General features: G+C 34.7%; 1 protein-coding gene across 4 annotated transcripts; it reads left to right on the top strand.

Moving 5' to 3' along the window:
• Nucleotides 1-726: 726 nt before the first annotated feature.
• Nucleotides 727-12,215, top strand: LOC123703504 (hepatocyte nuclear factor 6). 4 transcript variants are annotated; one of them, XM_045651534.1, is made up of 5 exons: nucleotides 727-1,529; nucleotides 7,917-8,091; nucleotides 9,203-9,226; nucleotides 9,728-9,834; nucleotides 11,590-11,725. In XM_045651534.1, the coding sequence occupies exons 1-4, from the start codon at nucleotides 812-814 to the stop codon at nucleotides 9,831-9,833; spliced, it is 1,023 nt and encodes a 340-aa protein (XP_045507490.1). In that variant the 5' UTR covers nucleotides 727-811; the 3' UTR covers nucleotide 9,834; nucleotides 11,590-11,725. The 4 variants fall into 4 exon arrangements, with proteins under 4 accessions (XP_045507490.1, XP_045507491.1, XP_045507489.1 ...); XM_045651535.1 differs by having other exon boundaries at nucleotides 9,728-9,840; nucleotides 11,590-11,718; XM_045651533.1 differs by lacking the exon at nucleotides 7,917-8,091 and having other exon boundaries at nucleotides 11,590-12,215.
• Nucleotides 12,216-12,685: the final 470 nt, after the last annotated feature.

The raw sequence follows: 12,685 nt of genomic DNA, 5'->3' as shown, positions 1-12,685 counted from the left end.
CAAAAATAATATATTATAACAAAAATGATCATATGCTTGTTTTTTACATTTTGTCGCGTAGGAACCGATGTTCATGAAATTTTGAAGGAATATAGATAGAAGTAGGTCGTTTTGAATAAATAAGATAGCAATTGAAAATTAAAAGATATTAAATAATAGGTACGCATTATCGATAAGCATAATGTTTAAAAAAGTCACCGTAATGAATGTACCATAGTGAAATATGAACGAAATGCTGTCCAAAATAATAGCTAGTTCATTTGACTCCAAGCTCAAAGCAAATTAGGTCAAATAAGGAAAAACCTGTGTATTCGAAATGAGCAAGAATTAATGTAAAATAAAATTTCCCCTCAGCTGGAAGTTCCACTACAAGGCAGAAAGTAGCCGAGTGACAGCCAACGGGGGCACCCCCCGCACCACACCACACGAGCGAAACACAAAACATCAACAATTTTACCCGTTCCTTATCCATTGCTCTCCCAAATCTCTACATAGCCATCTTTCTTACGCTTAGCGTTCAATGTATACGCTGCAACTACGTTATGTATACGTATAAGAGTAAAAGCATCGCAGGTTAGGTTAAGGGTGCATTGTATAGTGTTCACGTCTCACGACCAGACTGAACGCTATGCACACTTGAATACCAATCGTATTTTATAAGCATAGAGTTCACATTTCACTGTAGCCGTAGGATGTAGGACGTTAGGGTATAAAATAAGGGTGTTTGCAGGCGGACAGAGGGGAGCGAAGGGTTCGTGGCGCAGGCGTTGTTCAGTCGCTAGCGCGACCGCGCTCCCACCGGCCGCGCGCCATGGACGAGACTCGAGTACGGGACCGCGCGCCGCTCACCGTCATCGTCGCCCCCAGTAATGCATCGCCGCCGAGGCTTTCACCCGCAGACCTCTTGCCAGACGGAGATGCCGCCTTCCACCCGTTGTCGGCCGTCAACGGGCGCCTCACGCCGCCAGGCTTGGAGCCAGCTTCGTACGCCACGCTGACACCTCTCCTCCCGCTCCCCCCGATCAGCACGGTATCCGACAAGTTCGCGTACCACGCTGGAGGCACGTTCACGGTTATACAGCAGCAGCACTCGTACGCGTCCCTGTCTCCGGCGCCCTACAACGAGCCCCTGTCGCCGCAGTCCGCGTACAGCAGACGGAGCGCGTCCCCGAACTCGTTCGAGAGGCGGTCGCCCACGCCGCCCCTGCCCAGCCCGGGGCTCGACCTCAACGCGGCGTTGTTAGCGAGGGAAGAGGCGCAACAGCAAGCGCAAGCACAGACTAATGACACGGAAGAGATTAATACGAAAGAATTGGCGCAAAGGATAAGCGGTGAACTAAAGAGGTATTCGATACCGCAAGCTATTTTCGCACAGAGGGTGCTGTGCAGGTCGCAGGGGACGCTCAGCGATTTATTAAGAAACCCGAAGCCGTGGTCCAAACTAAAGTCAGGCAGAGAAACGTTCAGGCGAATGTGGAAGTGGTTGCAGGAGCCAGAGTTTCAGAGAATGTCGGCGTTGAGATTAGCAGGTACGTTTGCATGTCTGTTTTTTTTAAATAGTTCTTGTATATGATTAGTTTTATTTGTAGAGATGTCATATTATGATATAAGATTTTGAAGCTAATAAGAAAGTGATATTTTTAAAATATATTTCCAAGAATAGACCATATCATTCAAAGAAACTGTTCACTTATTCATTAAGGTGTTTAAAAAGTTTAAAATAGGTAAATTAATTTTAGATCATAATATTTGAAATATGTTAAAGTGGGATAATACTTTGTTTAATTTAAATGTCTAACTATGGTGATGAATGCTATATAATTATGTTCAACTTAAATAGTAGTATAATAGTAATCGTTTTAGGTACCTACTTTTTTAGGAAATCGTATGATAAAATAAAATTATTAAAATACCTTATTTACCTTGAAAATGTAGAGCGTCAATTTTAATTTTAATGTCAATTAATTGCAACAATTATCCCTGTTGTGTTCTGTTCAGTGTTTATCCAGTGTTCTGTTCTCACAGAACAAAACAAGTTAAAAAATATTTAATTGAAATAAAATAGAGCAAAATAGGAAATTAACTTTTAAATAGAGTTATTAAAAGTGATAATTTATTTAACTGAATAATTTTAAGTTTTCGCTTTCATGATTACTTAATACAACTTCATTTACTGGCAAACTCACTAGCCGTACAAACTCATTCGGTTCTAAAATCCAACCCTTCCTCTATCAGCGAGGCAAATTGTGTCATTTCCCCACGCCGCGTTTACAAACACGGCCCGCGTCAGCTGCCGACATCGATTGCTTGAATCGATACAGCGGGGTCGCGCGGTCGACGCGGCACGTCACTAGCTACCGTTCGATATTTGATCTGTTGAGAGCGTTCGAATTTTGAATTTGCCGCTAGGAATGGAATGCTGTTTTTCTTTTTAATTAGATAATGAATTCGGAAATCAGGAACGAGTGTTAGCTGCCAACATCGATTACTTGAATTGATAGCGACGGGTCGCGCGATCGACCGGCACTAGCTCCGCCGTTCGATATTTGACCTGTAAAAAAAGTATTTAAATTTTAGATTGATGTCAAAAAAAATATATGGTTTCCATTTTGTAAATTGTGAACAAGTACTATCAGCATCGGCTGTAAGTATCGATTGCAATAATCGATATGGAGCGGTCGATACAATACGTCACTAGCGATGGTATTTGATATTTTAAATGAAACTGGATGTCAACAAATAGGAATGTAGTCGCAGTTTATATTGAATTTGAAGCTAATGAGATTCCGTCACCGCACGCCTCAGCTGTCGACATCGATTGCTTTAATCGATATAGTGACGTCGCGCGGTCGATGTAGCACGTCACTAGCCGTTATTACACATTCATATAGCGATTTTAATACTGATTTTTTTTAATTTGCAAGAGAAATGAGAAAGGATTTAAATTTAAGATTTTGAATTGAGATACCAAAGAGAGAGACTGATACATTATATTTTTACTTTATTACATTTATTGTAACTTTTACGATTACATAGTTGAATTAAGATTAACTTTGATTTTAAAAATATGAATTTTATATCTGTTTCTTAAGTTAGATAAATTAACATTGGAATGGAAATTGTATAGCTTACAAAAGATACTGCAAGCAAAAGGATGGAAGTTTAAGTTATATTCTAAGTTTCTCTTCAATGCTTAACTTTTGAAAAGAACGTTTTATACTTTTGTTTTTGATAGAAAATAAGATTTATTGCATCTTGTATATTCATTGGGAATAAAGAAATATCTCAGTTCCAGATAATGAGTTAAAGATACCATAATCATAGATTTTGGGTTTATAAAAGGGTTTCTTAAAATTAAAATTAAAAAATACTTTTCTGCAATTCGATACTAAATTACAAAATCCCCATTTCGATTCGATGTTACTAGACTAGACTTTTAAAGTTTTGTTTGTTTGTTTGTTTATTTGTCTCTACATACTATTTAATTGATACAAATATGATTGTAAATTAAAATTAACACAAATTAACACAGTTAAAAGAGTAAGATAGCTTATCTGACTGACTTACTGACGTCGTCTCTACATCGAACGTCGACAATCGATAAACTCTACAATCGATATGGTATAACGTCACTAGAGAACTTAATATATTATCTTATATATAAAAGCATTTTCAGAGTATTATTTACATATTAATTATTATTTACCACCTTGTACACTTTTATTATTAACTTCTATATTGTATTGTATAGATATAAAAAAATTGTTACTGTAAAGATAAATTTTCTAAATTTTTGATAATGTTACTATAAAATATGTAGTTTTAATATGCAAGTGATGCTTATTCTCTTTTGAATTGTAAACGTTATTTTTTAAACCAGGAAATTAAATACTTTAAAACCTGTTTTACTTTTTAAATATAGTAGCTTTGTTATAGTAAAAATAAACAGTACTTATCACTGCACATATTGTTATAAGTGATAAATAACGGAATTAACAGATTTGTAAAACAAATTGTTTTCCTGTCTTGCGTGAATTGTAAAACAAATTTCTTCTTATATTATATAATTTTTCGTAAAACTTTTATTTTTCTTTCGTATTTTAAGTTTGTGGTAAAAAATCTTCCTGATAATAACAAACACAAGATACAATAAAGAGCGAAATCAGTACAGCCATTCACGTGTGATGCCGTGTTCAAGGGAAATACATAATATAAATATGTTTAAAAACATTTGGATTTTCTGCGCCTAATACTATTGTATTAAATAATTTGTTTAGAAATCTAACAAAATATCAAACGCTAATAAAATACAGAGATATAACTAGATAGAGATGTTAAAATAAAGTTTTACGTAATTACTTGTATTTTATGTATAAATATTTTACACATAGAGTTCACAAACGTCAGCTGAGTATCGATCGCTTTGTATCGATAACACGTGGTCTGTCGATAGAGCACGTCACTACTTGACGTAACCGATTAGATTCGAGTACATGTGATTTTATTGGTTTCTGCATTGTTTTAATAATCCGTTGTGTGGATATAAATTTTGGTTTTATAAATTTTATTTATTTGGCTCTTTTTACATTGTAAATAATCTGACAGAATATTACTTTTTATTACTTTTATGTTACTTTTGCTATAAATGTGGAAATAACTGCTTGTCGTTGCATATTTTTATAACAAAAACGGATGGAACATTGAGGAAGGAAAAAATATTTAAAACAACTTTTTGGTGGTAAAATAAAACTAATTGAAATAATGTATGAAAAAATTGTTTTGCTGCGAACCAATTCGCGGGTGGAAGGTTATTGAATATTATAAAAATGTATAAGGGGTTGTGTAGTATTATTATCATTGCAAGTTTCAACCCTATTTCGAAAGAATATATACGTATGAGTATACGAATGCAAGCATAATATTTATTTAATGGCTCTAACAAATTTTCTTTTCTCATATTGTTTACATAAATGATATAAATTATAAAATATTCATCAAATACAAATATATCAATAATTAATAAAGTATTTTGAATATCTAATTCTCCTTTTTAGAATCGGTGGTAAATGTTAAAAATATGTATATCGACGTTTCAAAAGTGCTTCTCGAAGAAGTCTAATGAATAAATAAATGTTTTAGTTTGAGTTTAGAATGCCATTTTTATAAGATTTACCACAAAATAAAAGGAGATTAAATCTTTCTTTACAAGTAGGTATTATCTTTATAAGTTGTAAAATCTTAATATTTTCTTTATCATTCGCCTTTATTTTGAAATCTAGGTCAATATTCGTAGACTGATGCATACTTGCAAAAATGCATCTAATTGACGAATTTTTTCGAAGAAAAATTTCAATCTTTGAAGCAAAAATGCTGTTATAAAAATTAAAACATACAAAAATTAAATATATACTTAAGACAATTATAATTCTCTAACTCCTCTCTATCTCCTTTTTAATAAACATAGATTAAGCCAATATGTGTAAAGCGAGCAACGTCAAACTAAGTGTATCTGTGTAAAAACATTTGGTTTATAAATAAATATATTTTTCATTTTTTTTTTCTACATTTTACAACATTATCAGTTCAAGAATTACAAAATTCTGAATATGGTGATCAGATGTATACGGTTTGAATATAATAAATCAGAGACCAAATAATATGCTAGCTTTAGTACAGTTTTGTATGGAAGTCTACTTATTATTTTTACTCGATTGCGCCAGAAGAAATGGTATAATTTTCCAGTATATAATATTCGTATGCTTAGTCTGACACGCTCTGCAGCGAAAACGGCTGAATGTATTTTACCTTGGAAGGTGTCGTTATTTCCAATATATTGTTCTCACAATCTCTGCCTATAATATTATGTATTTTAAATGGTTATTTTTATAATGAATTTAAGAAAATAGTTGCAATGTTTCACAAAGTTATGCTTTTCGATAAATAATTGTTTTATGTTATATTTATTATCTAAGTTTTTCACTGTAATATACTACCTGTGTCCCGCGATTTTACCCGCAGTGCTCCTTTCCTGTTGGTCTTATCGTGATGATATTATTTTCTATAGCCTTTCTAACACCGATAAGGTTTTTCAAATAATATCAGTAGTTCCCGAGATTAGCCTTCTCAAACAAAAAAAAAGCTTTATAATATTATAACCGATCCAAAACGCTTATAAACGAGTAATTAACGAACCTAAATTTATCGGACTTATAAAAAGGCCTAGAATTTGCGGAATTAGGTCACTTTTTGTGCCCAAATTTAGACATGACACATAAAGACTTGCATGGCCTGATTTCTTTGAAAGTTTCAAACGTCCATTTTTCCTTTAAGCCTGGGATTTACGATAAAGTATGGTTAGATGAATTATATAAAAAATGAATAATGAATGCAATGTTGCAGTTGTTAGTTTTAGACAACACATCACTATCACTACATAGTATAAAACAAAGTCGCTTTCTCTGTCCCTATGTCCCTATGTCCCTTTGTATGCTCTTTAAAACTATACGCAACGGATTTTGATGCAGTTTTTTTTTAATAGATAGAGTGATTCAAGAGGAAGGTTTCAGTATATAATTTATTCGGTTTTAGACAAAGCGGGCGAAGCCGCGGGCAGTAAGCTAATATAATATAAAAAACACAAATAATATAAAAGACTTCAGTGTAGTTCAATATGTAATCCACTTTTAACATTATTTTTTCGTAGGTTCATATAGTACCTACCTAATATATATGAGAAATGTTTTATATTTACCTATATCTATTCTTGTTTAATGTTTCTCGTTAAGATTTTGCAAATTCTGTCATTTTCAGCACTTTATGATTAATTACCATTGAATAGAGTTCTGTAGCTATCAATTTATTATTCTTGTCTGGTCATTCCTTAATTTCATATTGTTTATTTTCAAAGCTGTTTGGATCAATATTGTGTTTGAAAAGCAATGATGTGCTTCTTATTTATGAAGTGTAGGTGTGTATAAATAATATGTTTTTTTATCTGATTAGACCAAAAATATATCGTCATGTTGTCTTGTTACTATACCATCACTATAATTTTAATATTAACACAATGCTTTAATCTATCGATAAACATCATGAAAATTGCATTTTATTACCTACTAGCGGTCCGCCCAGGCTTCGCTCGTGGTACATATTTCGCAATAAAAGGTAGCCTATGTTCTTTCTCAGGGTCTAAAGATTGTCTGTGCCAAATTTCATCAATATCGGTTGAGAGGTTTATGCGCGAAAACCATACATACATACATAATTACAAACCTTTCCTCTTTATAATATTAGTATAGATTTAAACTGTATTGTATTGTGAATTTATTCATTTCAATATCTCTTATTTAATTACACATACCAAGAAACAGCAAATTTGTTTTTTCTTATAGCCAACATAAAAAGGATTTACTTCAAATCTAAGTTTTAATCAAACAACACAAATTGCAGTACATATTTTATTATTAGTGTGTCTTATTTAATTCACATACCAAGGCATTTCATTTATTTTCGATTCTGTCGCCAAATGTATGAGAGCGTAGCAAGCGTGTAGCTCCCTCAGTGACGTCACGATGTCGTATCGATCGCGCCCCCTCCCCCCTGTAGAATGTTCTAGTCCTATGTAGGTATTTGGGCTTGGGGTTTTTACCTTCAGTGTGTTACTTTTCTCTATACGAAATATAAATATCATGTTTTGGTGGATTTTAAGGGAAGGGTTGGTTTTTGATGCGTGTTTTAGGGTGTCCTCGAAATATCGATTTTTTAATGATATTAAATATAGGCATTGATATTATGAAACTAATAAACATTTAGACGTTACTAAACTAAATGTAGTACGTTAATTAACCTTATGTAGAGCAATCAAAGTAAAGATAGCCTATATACTTTCAAAATACATGATGCAAAACGTTTTACAGATAACCCCAGTCAAACGGTAAAAGGCGACAATGTAAACAACATGCAGCAGCAGAATTATGGGCCAAGGGACTATCACGGGGCCCCCTTGCCCCAGAGCCCCGCTATGTACCCCTCCGGGCCCACGCCCCATTGGGAACCACCGGCATACGAACCCGCCGGGGACGTTTCTTGCTTGTGAGTCCTCCCCGAAAAACATCCTGGTCTCCTCAACCTTTCCAAGATTATTTTCACTTTGATTTTATGGTCAGAACGACGTTTTATTTTTCCCGAAAAATGTAACATTATACCTAATTTTTTTGGTTTAATAAATGTTTCAAAATAGCATTATTTTTGTCCTTTTCTTTTGTGTCCTTCTCCTTTCCCAAACCCTGGCCGTGTAGCAGTGGACTTGGTTTCTTTTAGGTATTATTCAATAGCTTGTCGCAAAGGTAAATTATTATGTATACGTATGTATAATTTATTTAAACTAGCAAAAACATTCGCTTTGTGACAAGTTCATAGATTGGAAAGAATCATTTTGTTATTTTTTTATTATTTTCTACGGATAAAAGATGTGTAAAAATATAGATTGCTCTTTCTAGATGTTTACTTTTGGGTAGGCAGTATCTTTTCCATGGATTGCGTGATCGACGTTTGTTTCAATGTGTACACGGCGACGATACTGCCTATGCCTGAGATCATTGTGAAAATAACTACTTAGTATTAATATTATTTTAGTAGTAGGTAAGTGTATTTTGTTAGCTTCGAGAAGCCAAGATGTTTGTTAGACTGCTACCGCTGCCCCTACCATCCCGATTTTATTTTTCCCGCGCCCGGGCTGACTTAGTTTTTTGAATATGATTTTTAGGTGCCTGCGTGATCTGAACCCTTTGTTAATGTTGTTTACATTGTCGCCAGGTATGCGAATATTTGATTAAGCGATAGTCGGGTACTAGCCCTTAATGGCTTTATAGAATTTCTTGTTATTTTGTCGAAGTTAGTTACAGTTTACGCATGTCTGAATTTTACAGCAACATTGAATATGTCGGAAGCTTCTCAGATTTCTCAATGCTGCAAAATTCAGATATACAGATGAAGATTTATGTTTCTAGGATCAAAATGTACGGATGTTTTTATTTCTTTGATTGTAATAATTTATTTTGTGGTGGAAATAAAAGCATTTGTGTTTAGCAGCATGATTGTTGTCCCTAGAATTTCCAAGGGCTTGGTGTGCAATGGTCTTAGACCGTATGTATGTTATTTGATATAATTATAACGTATTCATTGTTTCTATTTTCTGTTTCAGCGGCCCAGATTCCACAGAGAGGCAGTGAGTATACTTTTTGATAGCTTTTTTAATACTAATTTGCATAAACTCATCAAATCGGACGAACTTTAGCGCGCACGTAGCGACGCAACTCCCCATACAGTTGATGGGGACAAAATAGTTGCGGAGACAAAAGTTGCTCTTGCGCGCTAGCTCTAAGGGCCGATTTTTCAATCCTTGGTTAAAATGTATCCGTCCAATGAAGTATTACACTAACATTTTAAAATGTCACCGGTAAACTGTCAAATACGAACAATTAGAATACATTTTTGAAATGGAAGTTTAATACGTTATTCGATGAATAAGTTTTAACCAAGGGTTGAAAAATCAGCCCTTATAGATATAGAATCAAAGATAAACTGCAATAATAAATCTACTACTAGAGACTAAGTTGAAAAGCCAATTTTTTATATGATATAAAACTTTAACACGTTACAGCAACATTAATGCCACACGATAAAGAACCGTGTGTCTACATAGCTGATGACACAAATTGCATTGCAGGCTGCAAGCGCAAGGAGGATATAACTTCGGATACCCATCCTTCGCCGAAGAAACCGCGTTTGGTTTTCACAGACCTCCAGCGGCGTACTCTACAAGCTATTTTTAAGGTAAATGTGAGTCTCGTTAAATAAACTAAGTTGGATTCAATGATGTAACCTTATTTATTTACTAGCAATCCGCCCCGGCTTCGCCCGTGATACATATTTCGCAATAAAAATTAGCCTATGTTCTTTCTCAGGGTCTAAAGATTATCTGTGCCAAATTACATCAAAATCGGTCCAGTAGTTTATTAGCCTATTCATCATCATCAGCCCATATACGTTCCCACTGCTGGGACACGGGCCTCCTATGAGGGTACAGGCCATAATCCACCGCGCTGGCCAAGTGCGTGTTGGCGGATGACACATGTCGTCGAACTTTTTAATTCTTCGACATGTCGGTTTCCTCACGATGTTTTCCTTCACCGTTCGAGCAGTGGTGATGTTACAACATGCGCAGATAAATTGAAAAATCAATTTATTTCCTACGCGCTCGCCTGGTCTCGAACCACGGACTTATCGATTCGAAGTCTAAGGTCTCACCACTGAGCCACCACTGCTCTACTGAGCCACCACTGCTCTGCTTATTAGCCTATTCATTACAATCAAACAAACAAACAAAGTTTTCCTCTCATACTAGTGTAATATGTAAAGATCTAAAAAGCTACATCAACTACAATTTTTTTTTCAAACAGTGTTTTTGTTTCAACATCTTTGTTGTCTATCATCGAATATAATTCAAAATGCTAGGGCCTCAGCATTTACAGTTTATAGTCTCTCGGGTTTAGTAGAAGGTAAATTTAAATAAAGAAGTTTTGTTTTAAAGTTGTTCTAATATTTTTATCTTCAACATCACACAATAATGAGACTCATTTTACATTAGAAATTGCTTCCAAAAGTTCTACTTCTTGATTTTGAAATAGTTAAAACAATGAACGAATGAAAGCTTTATTGTACACACCAAAATAATGAAATTACATTAAGTAAAATAAACATAAATTGCACAATAGGCGATGCACATGCTCATAACAATGACATGCTGCAAATTAAAAATATGTATAATAAAGTGTTAAATAAAATAAAAAAATTTGTGTGGTTTTATGAAACCACGGCAAAAGTGAAACTTTTTTTCACACTATAGATATTTAACTAAAAATTATCGTATTTGTACGATAATTATCGTACGTATCGTGCGTCACGCGACATGCGCTACACAGACCAAAAAGTTTGAGACGATTTAATAAAAGTTTCACTTTAAAAAAATGCTTCATAATTTTATTTACAAGGATTACGTTAGCCTCTCTTAATAAAGTCAGACTCATACGTTTATTTATTTACTAGCTTCCGCCCGCGACTCCGTCCGCGCGGAAAAATTAAGAAAAATTAAGATTAAATTTTTTTCTACGTATTTTTCCGGGATAAAAAGTATCCTATTTTATGCCCAGGATAATAAGGTATAATTATACCAAGTTTCATCGAAATCAAACCGTTAGTTTTCACGTGATGCCTTCACATACAGACAGACAGACAGACAGACAGACAAAAAATTTTTTAATCACATATTTGGGTTTGGTATCGATCCAGTAACACCCCCTGATATTTATTTTTTCAATATTTTCAATGTACAGAATTGACCCTTCTACAGATTTATTATATGTATAGAGAAGTAGCTAGATTAATTTTAAAAGCTCTTTTGAATCTACCACATATATTGGTAAAAAGCTTCTTTAAGTTTCATCACTAATGTTTTTAATGAGGTGAATATTTTGTAACATCTTATCTTACTATATTCCGTATATTTATTTCAATAATTTCCATTTCCAGGAAACCAAAAGGCCATCGAAAGAAATGCAAGTAACGATAGCTAGGCAGTTGGGCTTAGAGCCGACTACAGTAGGTAATTTTTTCATGAACGCGCGCAGGCGCTCCATGGACAAATGGCGAGATGACGACGCGCCGTCCACAGATCTGGACCAGCAGTGCGACACGCACGACCTCGACCACGTCCCCAGTCTCGACTCCGCGGACTCCGAGGAGGACCACGAGGACCACGACGACCATCTCTTGTGACGCCGTCTACCGCCCCAGCATTTATTAGTGCTTTGAAAACAATTTGGAGTTGTCCCTGATGGTGTGATCTTGACACATCACGAAGGGCGTTCCGGACATTGATGTGAATATGTCTAAGTCGATCAGTATTGTGCAAGGCGACTTCTGTGTACAGAAACATATTGTAAGTTACATTCGTTCAATTATCATTCCAAACTGATCTCCAATATCAATGTTTCTAGTCAAACATAATCGATTAGTCATTTAGTTTATATTGCTAGATAAAATATGTATTATTTTATTTATGTTTAGTGTCGTCGTTTGAATCCACCGGTGTATGTACAATTTTGATGACATTTGATTTTAGAATATATTAGAGCTCGCGCAAGAGCAACTTTTGTCTCCGCAACTATTTTGTCTCTCCCATCAACTCTATGGTGAGTTGCGTCTCTACGTGCGCGCACTTTCTTACTAGCCCATAGAGTTGATGGGAAAGACAAAATTGTTGCGGAGACAAAAGTTGCTCTTGCGCGCTAGCTCTGGTGTGTGACATTGAATTTATCTTTGACGAGTGAGTCAGAAATATCATGTTAAAAGCAATATTAAGGTCGATGATAATAATAGAGAAAAGGTGGATTCAAACGACCAGCTTCTATAGTTAATAGTACATGCAATAAACGATCGCTTATGTTTACGGCGAAATTAAAGTTTAGTAAAATATCCGATCTAATCGGGTCCCGAAAAGTCAGTATTTAAGGTTACTCGTCAAAATGTACAAAAATGCTACGATATTTCCTATAATAGACATAGAAATTCTGTTACCATTTTGAAGTGAAACTTCGTTGTCTTTTGGTTTCTCTTGTGGTTATTA

The sequence above is a fragment of the Colias croceus genome, chromosome 26 (genome assembly GCF_905220415.1).
Source record: "Colias croceus chromosome 26, ilColCroc2.1".
NCBI lineage: Eukaryota > Metazoa > Arthropoda > Insecta > Lepidoptera > Pieridae > Colias > Colias croceus.
Note: the sequence above shows the minus strand (reverse complement) of the source record. Positions and strands in the feature narration are given on the sequence as shown.

What these genes read in the sequence shown, in the direction of transcription:
- LOC123703504 (XM_045651532.1), top strand. Translation starts at nt 812, where the DNA reads ATGGACGAGACTCGAGTACGGGACCGCGCGCCGCTCACCGTCATCGTC. An exon ending in GTCGGCGTTGAGATTAGCAG is followed by an intron (nt 1,530 to 9,202) that starts GTACGTTTGCAT and finishes TTTCTGTTTCAG; the next exon opens with CGGCCCAGATTCCACAGAGA. An exon ending in CCAGATTCCACAGAGAGGCA is followed by an intron (nt 9,227 to 9,727) that starts GTGAGTATACTT and finishes ATTGCATTGCAG; the next exon opens with GCTGCAAGCGCAAGGAGGAT.